The 15968-nt window shown below is 39.0% G+C and overlaps 1 protein-coding gene across 10 annotated transcripts in view; it reads left to right on the top strand.

The window, feature by feature from the left end:
- The first annotated feature begins 543 nt into the window (after positions 1 to 543).
- TCF12 (transcription factor 12) overlaps positions 544 to 15968 on the top strand; it is a 53892-nt gene continuing 38467 nt past the window's right edge. For 4 of the 10 annotated variants that reach the window (XM_087703903.1, XM_087703905.1, XM_087703904.1 and 1 more), the window contains exons 1-3: positions 544 to 666; positions 796 to 868; positions 15399 to 15472. In XM_087703903.1, the coding sequence (XP_087560029.1) occupies positions 589 to 666; positions 796 to 868; positions 15399 to 15472 (225 nt within the window). In that variant the 5' untranslated portion in view covers positions 544 to 588. Of the gene's footprint in view, positions 667 to 794; positions 869 to 7328; positions 7453 to 10337; positions 10400 to 10791; positions 10868 to 12510; positions 12616 to 15398; positions 15473 to 15968 lie in introns of those variants that run through there. The other 6 variants (XM_087703910.1, XM_087703906.1, XM_087703907.1 and 3 more) reach the window with 6 other exon arrangements.

Genomic DNA, 15968 nt, shown 5'->3' on the forward strand with positions numbered 1-15968 from the left:
CGCGACGCAGGCGCGTGGGGGCGGGGCCTGGCTCGGGCGCCTCAGACGCCCGTCCCGTCCGAGGGCCGCCGCTCCGCGCAGGGACCGGAGCGTAATGCGCGTGGGGGGCTGCGGGGGGAGCGAGCGGGGGCAGAGCTGCTCCTGCGGAGATTAGAGCCCTCGAGGCGGCTGCACCGGAAAGTCTCACACACACACACACCAGTCAGCCCGGACCTGGAAGCCGCCCGGCAGCCTCCCCGGGACGCCGACCTGGCCTCGGCTCCCCCCCTCTTGCCCACCACGGCCCCGTTGGCGTCGCCTTCCGGCCGCGGCTTCTCCGCCGGCGCCCGGACAGCGGCCCTTGGGCTCTTCTCGAGCGCCGCCGCCGCGTTGACCGGCGATGGGCGGGGCAAGGGCAAGCCACGCCCTGCGCGGAGGGATCCCGGGCAGACGGCGCGACGTGGCGGTGCTGCGACCCCTCAGAGCTCGCCCGCGGAGGCCGCGCTTTCCGCCAGGAAGGGAGGCGGCGCACGCCCGCCTGTCGCGGCCGCCCTCAAAGCGGGCGGCCGGTGGGTGCCCGTCCCGCAGGTGGCGGCGGCGGCGGCCAAGATGAACCAGCAGCAGCAGCAGCGCCTGGCCGCCATCGGCACCGACAAGGAGCTAAGCGACCTGCTGGACTTCAGCGCGGTAGGAGGGCCTGCGCGGGCGGTGGGGCGCCCCTCCCCCCCCGAGGCCCTCGGCGCCCCCCCCCGCTGAGGAGCCTCCCCTCCCCCCCCTCTCCGCCCCCCCCTCTCGCTCTCTCTGTCTCCCCTGCAGATGTTCTCGCCCCCCGTCAACCGCGGGAAGGCCCGGCCCACCACGCTGGGGAGCAGCCGCTTCGGCGGGGCAGGTGAGGCCCTGCGGGAAGGAGCCGCGCGTCGGGGAGGGCGGGCGCGAGGGGCCTGGCCGCGCTCCCTCATCGGGCTCTGCCCCGAGTGCCCGGCGGGGGGAGAAGCGAGCGGGGGGTCGGGCAGCATCCTGAGGGGCTCCGCTGGGCTTCCCCGCCGGGCTCTTCCTTTGGGCGGACGCAGCCCTTGGGGGCGGTTGGGCTACCAAAACGGTCGGAAGAAATAGGCGGCCTCCCCTCCACGCCCCCCTTTTGCCCCGCAGAACGGCCCGCTTGTAACCGGGCGACCTCGTCCTTCCCAAGGCTCCAAAAAGCTGGCGGCTTTTACTTAATGGGGCTGCGAGGATGCGGCCCTCGGGAGTGCTCCGCCCCGGACTCCTCCTCGGCTTTGTAGCAGCACAAACCCCCCCAACCTTGGGAAGGAACGAAAGCAGCGCTTGGAGCTATGATGTTGGAAAAATAATTTTTTTCTGTATTATCTGTCTAGAAATTGCAATGAAATTTAGCAAAGCTGCAAACCAGCCACCCATATCCTTAGTTCTCTCTCTCAATCCTTTCATCGACTTTCTGTAAAAAAGCAAATGCTTCTGTTACATCAATATGTGCATACATTTTTAACATCTTTCAAATTTTCTTCAGTTGATAATCCTTTTATATAAATGTAGAAGGAGAGATTGTATTTCAAGAAATTATGTTTCTGATCTAATGATAAATACAGTGTACCTGGTTGGAGTAGAGTTAGTGATTTCCTTGCCAAATCTTGATTTTTCATATCGGTAAACTTTGCATGTATGTTCTGAATGCTGAATATTTCATGTCAGTTGTTCCTACCTTACTACGGTACATACAAGTTATTTTTAACATTTTGGATAATTGATGGATTTGTGAATTCAAAAATTTTATAATCTGAAAACTGGATTTGAAAATAAATATCAGTCACTGGTGAAATTCAGTTTTTTTACTACTGGTTCTGTGGGTGTGGCTTGGTGGGCATGGCAGGGGAAGGATACTGCAAAATCCCCATTCCCTCCCCACCCTGAGGCCAGCCAGAGGTAGTATTTGCCGGTTCTCCGAACTACTCAAAATTTCCACTACAGGTTCTCCAGAACCTGTGAGAACCTGCTGGATTTCATCCCTAATATCAGTATTTTAGGGGGACGGGATAAATATTAATACAGTGCTTACATGAAATCAAAAACTCATTTCTATTTTAAACATGAAAAAAATTCTTTCAGCACTTTCACTTGCTATGCTAAATCACATCTATACAGTGTAATTTTTCTCATAAAGCTTTTAATTTTATTTGTGTGATTTTAAAATTATAGCACAACTTTTTTTCTATCCCTCTTTATTTTTCCACGTCATGGTCTACAGCATCTTTCATATCATGACTGAATTATTCTAATTATTTCCTGAAAATTAAATAATTTTATTTGCAATTGTCTATATAGTTATAGAATTCAATTGCCTTCTTAGTTTCAGACCTGAAATCTAGTTTGTTGTCTCAGGCAGGTTGCCGACTGCTTTGTAATTTAAAGATTCTTTGCCTCTGAAGGAAGAACTTGTATTTCTCCTGGGTCAGCTTGTCTCTTCGTTTCTTATCCTTACAATGTTAGGATGTCTTTGTTCTTTAGCAAAATTAAAAAGACGAGTTTTCTGCTCACTGAAGAGCATGCTTCAACTTTTTGTGGCAGATGCTTCATGGCCAATATTAAAGGGAGTTATGTTGTCTATTGTTTTAAGTATTCCTCTTCCACTGTAGCTCAGCTATCCTTTACAACAGATTTGCTGGTTACTCTTGTGTCTGATGTCATGTAAACTTGCATGACAGCTGACAATTCTAGTATTAAATTCTAATAGAATTGTTCACTAATACTCTAATTTAAATTGTATAGTTTCTTACATACTATTTGCTTATTCTTCTCACGGTTTGACAAAGTGAAATGAGTACGATATTGATTAAAGTATTTCCAATAATTCTCCTTGGTGTGTTTCTCTAATTCTCTATTAATAATTATCTATTTTCTAAAGAATATTGCAAATTCGGTTGGCCAAATTGTTTCCTTTTACCATGTTATTCTGCTGTTCTGACAGCATTTTGCAAATTGCATTTTGGGGTATGATTTGAATATTTTGTGTTTGGGATTTGGCAGCTTTGACATAAAATGTGTTTATCCTAATAGTTTCAATATTATTAGTCTTCCTTATTACAATTTGAGTCTTCAGTAATATTTCAATAATTTAATCTGGAGAAACATGTCTACGGTTTTATTATATTATGCTTAATTTTAATACACATCCTGTATCACTCAGTCTATATAATGAGCTATCTAATTTGGTGCACTAAGTGGGAAGACATGCCAGAATATTTCAGCATTTCCTCAGAAGTTGGGCGAGCAAAGCAGAGATTCTGAAAGAAATTCCTTGGAGAAAACTTCCAATTTCTTATACTCTCATACCATAATCTGCATTTCTGCTTTCTGCCTTCTTCAGATAATATTGAGTGGACAAGAAGGCCTCAATAGTGAGTTAGAAATTGATTGGCCTATATTCAATCTCCTCTAGACTGGCATTCATTTTTATTTATTTGTAAAATTAATTGGCCACCCATCTTGCCCCAGGTTTACATTTAACTTTGCAGAGCATTCAGTCTATGTTGGGCATAGAGAATAAGTATGGTACCTGGGCTGGTTCCATTTTTTCTACAGGCGACTAGAGAATCCTCTTGGTTATATTATGTGGCTCCTGTAAAGACTGTAACTTTCAACTACCATTTTAATCATTGTTGCTGTGGCTTGTAAGGCTTAATAAAGTTTACGATTCTGCTCTTCATATTGTGCTTCAAAATTTTAGAGCACTAACTTTAGCATGTGTGAAAGTATGAGGGAATAATCTTGGGAGCTGAGTAGCTTACTACAGACTTGTCATAAAACACAAATATTCTTGACTTACGACCACAGTTCAGCCCAACAGTTTGGTTGCTAAGCAAGACAATTGTTAAATGAGTTTTGCTTCATTTTATAATCATTCTTTTGCCCAGTTAAGTGAATCAATGCAATCTGGCTTCCCCATTGACTTTGCTTGTCAGAAAGGGCAAAGGTGGATCACGCAACCCCTGGACCCTGCACCTTCATAAATACATTCCAGTTGCCAGGTGTCTGGATTTTGAAAAAGTTTTATTTTTTTTCTTTTAAAACAAACATTTCATCATTCATCAATCAGTGTGTCATCTGAGTACAATTTTTTTTGTGTCGTAATCGTTATAGCTTACCACCAAATTCTTTATATACATCTGTTCTTAATTCAGCATTACAACTTAACATTCCTCCTGTTATAACATTTCTCTTCCTAAATTATTTACTTTTATACTTTTTATCCATATTCATTTTCTAACGAATGATAAAATAACCCCCATATATTATAATAATTGGATTCTTCATTTCTTTTAATTGCTAGTGTTAATCTGCTCATTTCTGCACAATCCAATATTTTCTTAATCACATTTTCATCTTTAGGGATTTCTTCAGCTTTCCAATTTTGTGCAAATACAATTCTAGCCACAGTTATTACATGAATAATCAAATATACATTTTCTTTACTATATTTCCCTGGTAAGATACCCAACAAGAACAATTCAGGTTTTAAGTCGATATGTTGCTGTGTCATCTCTTCCAACCACATTTGAATCCTTGCCCAGTATTTTTTCCCTTTTGTACATGTCTACCACGTGTGATAATATGACCCTGCAAATTGATGGTATTTCCAACATTTGGTTGATTTATCTTTAAACATTTTTGCCAATCTTTCGGGTGACATGTGCCATCTATAAAACATTTTATACAAATTCTCTTTATATGCAGTTGCCATTGTTAATTTATAATTTTGTTCCCATAGTTGCTGCCATTTATCTAACTCTATCGAGTATCCAAAAAGTTTTGCCCATGCTATCATCGTTTCTTTTACCTGTTCCTCTTCTAGTTTAACATGCAGCAAATAGCTATACAATTTTTTAATCATTCACTGTTCTGTCCCTGTAAGTATCTCATCCAATTCTGTCATCTCCATATGGAAACCATATAATTTTAGCACCTTTTTCATATCTAGATTGTATCTGCAATTGTGTGTACCAAACCATGTCTATCCCTTGTTATTCTAATTCTTGTTTCCTTTTAAGTTTCCCCTTTTCTGTCAAAATATCTTTATATCTAACAATGTTTCCCATATTAACATTTAGATGTATTAACGCTTCCATTGTCGAAAGCCAAGCTGGTATCTTCAAATAATGTTTTTCTCTTAACTTTCTCCCGTACTACTAATAAAGCATTTCTTATATGATGCCTTTGAAAATAACCACCTCTTGTTTTTCCCATATCATAAGAAGGCATGCCAGCCCAACTAAGGCATGTCCCTCCAATGTCAATAACCTTGTATTTCTCAATACAATCCATTCTTTCATCCATGATAACACTGCTGCTGCTTGATAATATAGTTCCCAAATCGGTAGCCCAAACCCTCCTCCAATTCTTCCATCTTGTAACATCTTTAGATTAATTTTTGCTTTTTTCCCTTGCCATATATATTTCACTATTATTTTGTTGAGATTTGCAAAATATTTTTTCTCTAACTTTATCGGGACTTTTTTGACCATAGGGATCCTGCAATGGTCACACATTTGAAAAAGTCACGTAACTTCAGATGGTCACTAAACTGTTGTAGGTCGAGAACTATCTGTACCTCCTTTCAAAACTCTTTTTTTCCCCAACCAGTCAGTCAGTTTGCACTAGAAAACAGATTGGCAAAGCAATTAAGTCTTGCCCATAATTAAATTCTCAATTAGAGTTTATAAAGTTATTTCATTACTAGCAGCAGCATTAGTTGCAGGAGTTCTGTGCCAGTGTAAACTTGTAGATAATGAGGTCATAAATCACAATCCCTTGAGGCTGTTGGAATTCAGTGTTTAGATTGTGGAGTCTGTGGCCCAACACAGCGTTCTGTCCGATATACAGTAGCTGTATTCATTTCTCCTCGCTCTGTTCTAACCACAATTGCTGGACCAATATATGGGGCATTCTTGCTTCACTTACCCCAGTTGCTTGGAATAATTTGATCCTTTAATGAAATAATTGAAAAAGGCCGGGTATGTGGGCAAATTATACCATACAAACAACCTTATCCCAACTCTTTAAAAAATGTTTACGCACAAATAACCAAAAATAAGGCCAGAATTGCAAATACATGAATATGTGACAGCCAAAATTGAGCCAGTTGTATTTGACATGTTAAAATCTCTGCAACTAAGTAGGTACAACAAATTACGTCTGTCAATTGGGGAAAATACTCCCAAATTAATGTGAAAAACAGTTCTGTCTGGAGTTAATATTTTAAAGTTAATATACAAAATGCATTTTAATTGTTGAAGATGCATGTCATTGTGAATGCAATAATGTTATTTAAAAATGGCTTAGTCCATTTTTTGTAGTCAAAACATTCCACCTGAAATTAAAAAATCAGATTAATTTAATAGGGCTAATGTTAACTGATGTGTGTAATAGAAAATTAAGAAATCAGAACTTCAGGAGATGATAATGTTCCCAGAGAAGAACAGATATTGAAAATTTAAATGAGTTGGGTGGATCTGTTCTTAAGACAGCATGTGTTATATTTTGTTATAGAACCTGTACACTTTTTATATCTTGTCCAATAGAATTAGATACATTAGGTTTCTATTTATCCTTGACAAGCACTTTTGATCCTCTCCCGGCTTCCTACAATGGAAAGCATTTAGGATATTGTTGTGGTCCTGACTAAAGTTGACTATCCTTTATCTCCCTGAGGATTTTACTTGCATTTTGTCACGCCCACTCTCTTGCGGAATCCTTGTAATTTTAACTTCAACTTTTAATTTTAAAACAAGCCAAGTGCCTCTCTGAAAATTTGATGAAGACAACAGCTGATGAATTTCATGTTTTTTCTTTGATTGCAATTGTGTTGAAAAAATGCAGAAAGTTTGATCATCTGAGGATGGGGAAATTGGGTTATAAAGCTACCTTTACAGCATAGCGGGGTTTTAGTTCCCTAAATACTAAGATTATGTTCACCGAAGTTATTGTGTCAAAAATTTAAGCAGCCGCAGATTTGTGAAATTATTTTCTTAATGGCTTAATTCCTTTCAGTTAAACAGACACATAGCAACATAATCACCAGCATTTACCTACTGACTGTGACACTGTGGGGAAATATGTTTTTTAAAAAGTTTGAAAATAAAATGAACAGTGGATTTTTATTTCCACATGTAATATGCTTAGTGTGTTATTTCTCTTGAAATCCTAGCAATTAATAACCAATTAAATAAAATGATTTGCCTCTCAAAGCATATCCGTCTACAAAATCAGTTGACCCCCATCTGCAAGTATCAGTCAGCCTCTTTCACAAACAAACCGGCCACTATCAAGGAATGGAAGCTGTTGCAACTAGTGAGTTTTCGTGAAGAGAGAGAGAAAAAGAAGGATGAACAAACCTGGATAAAGAGAAGGCGAGGAGAAGATGATGTTATGAGCTAGTAGGAGTGAAAAGGGGAAGATGATAAGGTTAGTTAGGTCTTAGACTGTCTGTGTGTATTTAATCCAGTGAACAGCCCTCCTCTTCCCAGAGATCGGTTGGCTCTTGGTGGTACCTTATTTCTTTCCACACAAAAGCTTTTCATATCTATTATGTAAGCCATGTATTCAGTTTGTCAGCAGTTACTTGGGAAAAATTACACCAATTTTCAATCCTTCCTTGAAAATGTTACCAATCACCCCTGTATTACAGTTGGGTAAACAAAATCTTGAAGGCTACATACTGAAACATACTGGTAAAATTTCAAATCAGGATTCTTAGGCTTCTAGATTAATTCCTTCCCTGTCATTTAAACTATATTTGGCTGTGTAGCGTTGTATAACACTTAGCACTCCTGGTTTTCCTACTCTCACAGGGTGGCCATTCATAATTATATACAGAAATTTTGTATATGATTTCTTAAACATGCTATATATCGCTTGTTGCATTTAAATACTTTTCAGCCTTTTGTGTATGACTTGGATTTTCATGCAGTGAAATATTGATCAAATAACTTTCTTCCTAATAGTGGAGTATATTTTGTTTCACTTAGTTAGCAGACATTTTTTTTTTAAATTAAATGACATGTAGTTCTTGAATATATTATTGTAGAAGCCAGAAATGGCATTTCATGCAATAGATTATAGTTTAGACGTGGCTTTTCCCTTTAACTTCATTTAAAGTGCAGAAAGGGAGCAAGATATAATAAGCCAAAGAAATTAAGGCACACGTGTGTGTGGGTGTGTGTGTGTATAATCTTGCTATTTATATTTATGTTTGCATACAACTTTCCTTGTAAAATTATGTATTGTCCATCAAAGTGTTATGCACCACTTTAAAAAAAAATCTTAACATTCACTAACACAATAAAAATAATAAACTTGGTGGGCTGGGGAACAACCTGCTTCTCAACAGGGATCTGAGGAAGGCCATGTTAGCTGCAATTGGCAGGTTTTTTAACTAGGGTACAAAAAACACAGAAAAAAGCAGTATCAATTTTTCTCTGAAGGATATAGCAGCAGTACTTGCAAGAAACAAATGATGAATGGATTCATTCTCAGGGTAAATTTTTATTTATTGAAATATAGGATTGTGACTTTGTCAGACATCCCCACTAAACCAGACTGAAAAATGACTAAATGAACCAGTTTAACTTTATTGTAAGGCTTATTTGTTTCTTTGTTCTCCTGGGAATTTTCTTTAGCAGAACTACTTTATGATGCTACGTGGTTGATTATCTAGTTAGTTGATGCTGCTCATTTTAGAAAATGTTTAGTTGACTTTAGTGTGCATATATGGAGATCTTTTCTACATCAAGGTATTCCCAATGTCATTGGACAATATTTCATTAAAGCAATTAAAGGGGGAAATGTTGCTTTAAACGTTTTGACATTAAAAGACTTTTGGAAAGCCTTAAATGAAAGAAAACAACATTTTCAGGTGTCTTGATGACTGAGAACTAAATCAGATTTAGCAGTGTTTGCTGAAAATTTCAATTATTAAAATATGCAAACATTCTTAATTATTTTTACATCTCTGCAAATAAATATTAGCTAAAGTATATAATGGTACACAAGTTTATTTGTGTTAGCTTTACTATAGGATTTTACTGATGGTTGAAGTTTGACTGTTCATGTAAAATTCAGTGATGTACATTTAAGCAGTTTTGGATAAAGCAGTTGATCAGTCTGTGATCTTGTCTGAGTTGATAGCAAGGATCAATCTGTCTGGATAACTTTCCTTGGGCAGAATGAAAGCAGAATGGATAATAAATCCACTTTTGCAGCTAGCATCATCGCTAGTGAGCAGTGATCCACCAGGCAGCTTCTAGGGTTTTCTCTGATTGGATATTATATTAAATTGGAAAAGTTGCCATAAATGGAGCACATGTTTACGGCCTTTATTGTTTAGTGGTGCTAAAGGCCTGGCGTATGCTCTTCCCTGTAAGAACAATGTTCTGCTTTTTCTATTACAAACCTCCAAACAAAGGCAAGTGCGGATTCATTAGCAACCAAAGTTAATTCCTCATTTTCTGTCATTCAGGTTTTGACGTTGTTGTGAGATTCAGTGTGAGCAGATGGTGTGGGTATAATTTTAGTTTTTAAAGCAATCACAGTAGTCTTTGACCTCCAAAGAATGTTTGGAGGGTTGAATTTCAAAGCCATGTTACGGTATTGATTTTGGTGGCACTTTGAATATTGGAAGTGCCCTGTAATGAACTGATGGCTGCTTCTCTCATTTATATTGGAACAAATACTGTATTCCAAAGAAACACAGACATTAACATGCTGAAGACTTAACAATAATTAATGTGCCAGGTGTAAGCCAGTTCCTTAAAAGAAATGGTATTTAAGAAAATAATAGGTGCTCTAAGTATTTCCTATGGAATTGAGTGTGGTTGCAAAGGTGCATTGCTTTCTAAGAGGGGACTCGAGTCCAGTCTTCCCTGGGCCTGGGGCTCATTAGGTATTTGGGAGTTGTCATTTCCTGGATTCCCACCTGCTGTGCTTTTTAGCCAGGCTGCCTAGGAAGCTTGAGAACTGTTGGGAAACAGGTTGTGGAGAAGGACTCCTTTGACCTGGGTTCTGTGAGAATTGCCCAGCGCTCCTGCCTTCTTCGTTCAGAGGTTCATATAAATTTAGCAATGAATATATTATCTAGTGTAGGACTGACCTAAGTTATATTTTTAACATCTACAGAATTATTTTGACCTCACCTGAGATTTAAGCACTTAACAACAACTAATATTTCTGTGTCTGATAGTAGATTTTCTTTACTTTCCTTGGAAGATTTAGATTTTGAGCCTGTAAATTCCCCTCACTGGGGATGTTGCCATTAAAAAATTGTGTTTGTTACTGTCTCCATCTGCTTGCAGGGAACAACTGTACCCAAGCGTCTTGGAGGATATAGAAGAACTCCATGAAACAGAATAAGCAAGTAAGAGACAACCCACCTCACCTCTAATGTAGAAGCAGTAGAACTGGGAAGTGCAGAATGGGTTCTCAGGAGAGAGACTTCTGACAAAGAATAGAAAGTTTAACATTGGATCCTGGGAGCTTAAAAAAAAAGTTACATTAGCATTGGGTGTAATATTCAGATAAAATCAAAGGCAAAACAAGCTCCATGCATCACCTATGACCTTAGTTTAATTGCCTTCTGACCCTCAAAATGTAACTATGTTTGAAATTGGAGAGGATTTTTTAAAAAGTCTGATCTTCAAAAGAACACTAAGAATGTTTTGGCTTCTAATCAAATCACATTTTTTTCTATTTCTACTTTATGTATTTGTTTCCTGGCTCTATCTTGGTGTATGTTTTATATTCTTCAAGGAAGCTTGTCGGTATGTTGGATAACGGCAACCCCTGGAACATTTGTGACATACCCTTAGTCCTGGACTTGCAAATGGTTAGTTCAAAGATCACTTGCAACCCATCCTTGATGTTACATCTACCCCACCACCTCTACAGTCCTGTGATGGCATTTTGGGCACTTGGCAAACGGCTCGCATTTACAATCAGTTGCAGAGGTCCTATGGCCACGGGATCACATTTTGCAAGGCTTCTTGCCATTTTCCAGCCAAAAACACCCATTAGAAAACCTGGATTCAGACTTAAGAACCAGGCGATTCACTTACGGTGACAGTCACATGACTCAACTTACCACAACAATGTATAACCAAAATTAGAGAGTCATTTGCCTTCATAGATGGAGGATTTCCTTCATTGGAACTCAGATGCTTCATAAAAATCTTCGGATGAAACCAAGAATGCTGGTCTAACTAAACCTGTGCACATTTCCCTTAACTTTCTGGAATTACTTTGAAAAGATCTATGGACTATCTATAGGTTGCAGGTGTAGAATGTTGACCATTTTAGCCACACACAAAAACTCAATATGGGAAAATTCAGTTGCTACTAAATTTTTTACATTTACTTCAGATAAAATTCAGATGAAGGGTTTTTTTTTGGCTTTGGTATTTTTGGCAGTTCGTTCAGCTTCTTTTGACTATTTGGTTATTAGGGATCAGAGTTCAATTGCTATTTTGAAATTTTGCAGTTGCTAAAAAGTTTTGGAAGAATTGATTGAAGTTCCTATGCAAATAATCTCTTTTTATAAGAAGTTGAAGAAAATTGATAAGATAAATAATTAACATGAATTTTATGTAAGCTTTGGGATAATGAGCATAGGTCTTGTGCTTTTATCAAGCAATGGAAGTTGGCCTTGAGCAATATAAAATTTTGATTTTATAATTCGTACAATGGAAAATTTTGTTTCAGGTGTGTCTGTCACTTTAAAGGTGAGCTGCAGTTGCCTTGATAAAAATAAATTCCAGACATTACAATCCTAACTTGATATTATGTGTTTTGAGCTAAAGAATTGTTTAAAAGACTTTGAATTGAATGGTGGGGAATAAAGATGTTCAGATAGTGCATCCCTAATATTTTAAACCCTTGAAGACTGGGAAGATAAAAGAAAGCCATGAACATTGGATGAATAAATCTGTACCTGATTCGCAGCAGAGGATTGCTGATAGGCGGTAATTATCACTAGTCCTTTCCTTGCATGGAGTGAGTGTCCCAGGAACAAGGGGATGAGCAATTGGGTCAGTTTTGGGGAATGTTTTGTTCATGAAATAATTTTGCATAACTTTTTCTTTTTCCCCATTTTTGAAAAAATATTTTGTTAATACTATTATTAATACCATAAAACGCTCTGCATATTTTTTCCTTTTAATTTATTTGCTTTAGTTAAAAGAATTCTCATTAGAATGGAGGAATTTTGAAATGTTAAGTAAACTTAACGGACTACTTTTTGCTGGGGGGCGGTCAGACCTTTTGATGTATGTATATGTGTATGTTCCTGTTTCTGCCAAAGATCATTTAGACCAGGAATGTCAAACTTGCGGCATCATGGCGGTGTCACGTGACATATCGGGACTTTTTCCCCCCTTCACTAAACCAGGCCTGGGTGTGGCCAGTGTGTGACCCATTAGGGCCGCGAGTTTGACGACTCTGATTTAGACCATTTTGTTTGATTTTATTTTGCAGCAATTAGGCTTTGATCTGCAGAAAGCAGCTGAGGGACAGGAAGAAGTGAGAAGGAGGGATGAGTTTTGCTTCCACATTCAGAGGGCTGCTGGCGGCTCTGAATAGGTGATAGCAGAGTTCTCCTGTTAAAACCGGTTAAGAGTATCAATTTAAAGTGCTTCTTGGCTTGCTTACAAAGGTAAAAAAGAAATCTAGGTAGCTTGCATAAGTGAATCTGGTTTACTGTAAAGACAAAACCCAGGAACAGTCCAGTGTCCAAATGCAAATAAGGAAGCAGGTGGGATTTCACAGCTTTCCTAGAAAATCTTCATTGGGGGTCTTGATAGAATGATGTTAGTTGGAAAGTGTGTTATTTCAGTCCATTGCAATTGATTGGCTAACAAAGCCAATGGCTTTTTTGGCATTACACCTTTGGTTTGCTATTCGGTAATAAAAAAGCAATTCAGTAAAGAAAGTCTTACTTTGACATCCATTATTTGCATGACACTGAAAAACTATTTTCAAATTACTCTCAACAGATTGCATATTCATAATATATTTAAAGATGAAAAAAAAGAATCATCGCCTACAGATTATTACAGTAAAACAATGACTCATTGTGTGAAACAAAAATGTATAGACGGTGCTTTTCATTTTTCCGTAGCCTGATTTTTGCATGATCACTTAAACCAGTTATTCGGTTTAGGGAGAAAATTACTAAATGTGATTATGAGAATTGTGTGTGTGTGAAATGATTTCTTTGGCTTATTTCCTCCTGTTTGTGAAAGTAGTTAAGTGTAAATCAGAGAACATTTGACTATCTGATTCCTGTCCTCATAACCACAATTTTTTTCCCTCTGATCTCCCTATCCAAAAACTTGCTATTTTTTGTTTTGCATTTTGCTCACAAGAGGAAGAAAGACAGTCCTACTAATTTAGTATTAGAAGCGACTTTGATGGAATTTTTCATGAGAGTATTTATTTATTTATTTATTTATTAGACTTGTATACCGCTTCATAGGGCTTTCAGAGTAGAATCTTACTTGCATCTATGTAAGCTATAGGTGCTAATTGTAGCACTATTTTTTCCTCTATACAGTCTATTTGAGTCTATGTCTGCTGTAAGTTTTGCAAATCTTTTAAGTGTGTTGTGTTCTTTGCCCCAAAGGTGCTTTTTCAGGAGGCATCTGGAAAAGTCCAGTTGCCTCCCGAAAAAGCACCTTTGGGACAACCCTGACCTGGCTGACTGAGAATCTTCAGAGACCTATATATTGTTTTGGTTTTGGTTTTGGTTTTATTAACATTTGTAGGCCGCCCTTTTCCCTGAGGGGACTCAGGGCGGCTCACAGAAAACCAAGGGAGGGGGAATACAACATTAAGACGACAACATATAATAAAATCAACACCATACATTCAATATTCGGGCGGGGTAACGGTCCTTATCCCCAGGCCTGACGGGCGAGCCAGTTCTTCAAGGCTGTGCGGAAGGCTTGGACGGTGGAGAGGGTACGAATCTCCACGGGGAGCTCGTTCCAAAGGGTCGGGGCGACTGCTGAAAAGGCAGTTTTCTTTCTTTGCATTGGAAAATGGAAGATCTTTATGTTGGCATTTGCTGTGGTGGTCATTTTGCCTTCTCTTATGGAGAAAAGAATGACACGCCAAGGGTGACCTTGGCCTTCGTTGGTGCCAGCCACCAACCACACTTCCTCACTCCTTGGACCAAGTACAATAAAACGATGACATTGTCAGCTGTAGAATGTGGCAAAGTTATACTGGACTGTGGCTCTGGGAAATGCTCTAGAAAATTACCATTGTATAATGATAATATATCAATCGTATGATAAGATTCTATTGCTTTTGTAAGTTATGGAGTTGACACTTAACAAATGTCATTTCTTTGGTTTTTGAGTAAATCCTACATGTGGAATTACTGTATGAAGATTATTCTCAAAAACAAATCATTTGTCATGCAATTTATTAGCGTAAGAATTTGGGCCATTTTGTATTAAGTTTAGTACAGTTGTTACATCCTTTTTACTCACAAGTGTTCCATTGTGTATCTAAGAAGTTAGAGGAAAAATAAAAATTACTAACGTTTACTACCAGCAGTAAAAGCAGCCTCCTTTCAACACTGATTTAAAATAAATGATGGATGTATATCCAGAGAATTACTGTCTTGAAGTTTTTGTTCTTGGCATGTTGTAGAACTAGGTGGCACTGGGTGGATAGTTTTGCAGAATGGTATGTCAGAGCTCACCTAGAGCCCCCCGTTTCCAGCTTTTTAAAGAATTGACACCTTTCCCCAGGTTTCTGCAACTGCCCCACATCCCAGAAAGAGCACCCCTGATTAAAGGAATGTCATTCACACCCTCGGTGTTCTGAGGCATCTCTTTGGAACCCAGTTCAGAGTTGATCCAGAGCCCCAGGAAGCCTGCAAAACAACCAGCTGGAGATGATGAATCAGCACAGTCATACCCTTAAACTTTCCCTTGCCACACTTTCCAGAATTTCCAAAACACATTTGATAGAGAAGAGAGCAAGGAAATATTGAGTTTCATTACATTTGTGAATGACTTGCAATCAAGCTTGACTCTGCAGTATGTAAGATCACAGATATTATTACTACGTGGCAAATAGATTGAAAGGAAATACAAAGAAGAGTTTCCCAAATTGCCTTGTCATTAACAAGCGAATGTGATTCAGTGTAACTAAGCTGAAAGCATTTTTTCAAAATACATCCTCACTTAATATAAACTCATCTAATTTGGGTGTGAGTAATCGGGAGGAAGCTGCCCTGAGATATCTTCTGAATGCTTTCAGGGGATTGAAAGTTGAGCCTAATTTAAACCCATGATTTCTTTGAATCTTCACATTTTATTACAGAGCAGGCATTTTCTTTCTTCTGATAGGTATGGAGGAACGAGCAGCGGTGATACCTTGGGATGCAAGCAGTCAGTCAAGTCCTTCCTATGAACCTACAAGGGTAAGAGAATGATTTAAATTGTAGTTCAAGCCCATGACAGGAATAGCCCATATCTGAGCACTTGTATGTATTTGCCTTGAGGTGCTTTTCATGAGCCACGGAATTATTTCCCAACACAAATAACTAATCAGAAGATGGGATATGAGCCAGGGAGGTTTGTGAACAGATCTGAACACGTGTTAGAGCAGCTGTCCAGGTTTGGGAACGCAAAGTTTGGATCTAGAGCTCATTACTGTCCAGAGAGGGCCTCAAGTTTCAAACAGTTTTCCTGACTGCAGTTTCCTCATAAAAGCGTCTCATCAGACATTGGTGTCCCCAGCCAAAATGTGGAAATTAGGTTTAATTATTTTTTATTGTCATCATGTTCTATTTATACAAGTCCAGTAAAGCAATTAAGTAATTCTTACCTGTAGAATCAGTAATATAGCATACTTGTTTGAAATAGTTTTGGTCATGATGAAGAAAATAGTTTTTACTGCTAGAATTAAATGGTTTT

This window comes from Thamnophis sirtalis, unplaced genomic scaffold (assembly GCF_051295495.1).
Source record: "Thamnophis sirtalis isolate CommonGarterSnake01/CBP01778 unplaced genomic scaffold, rThaSir2_p1.2 scaffold_2, whole genome shotgun sequence".
Taxonomy (NCBI): Eukaryota; Metazoa; Chordata; class Lepidosauria; order Squamata; family Natricidae; genus Thamnophis; species Thamnophis sirtalis.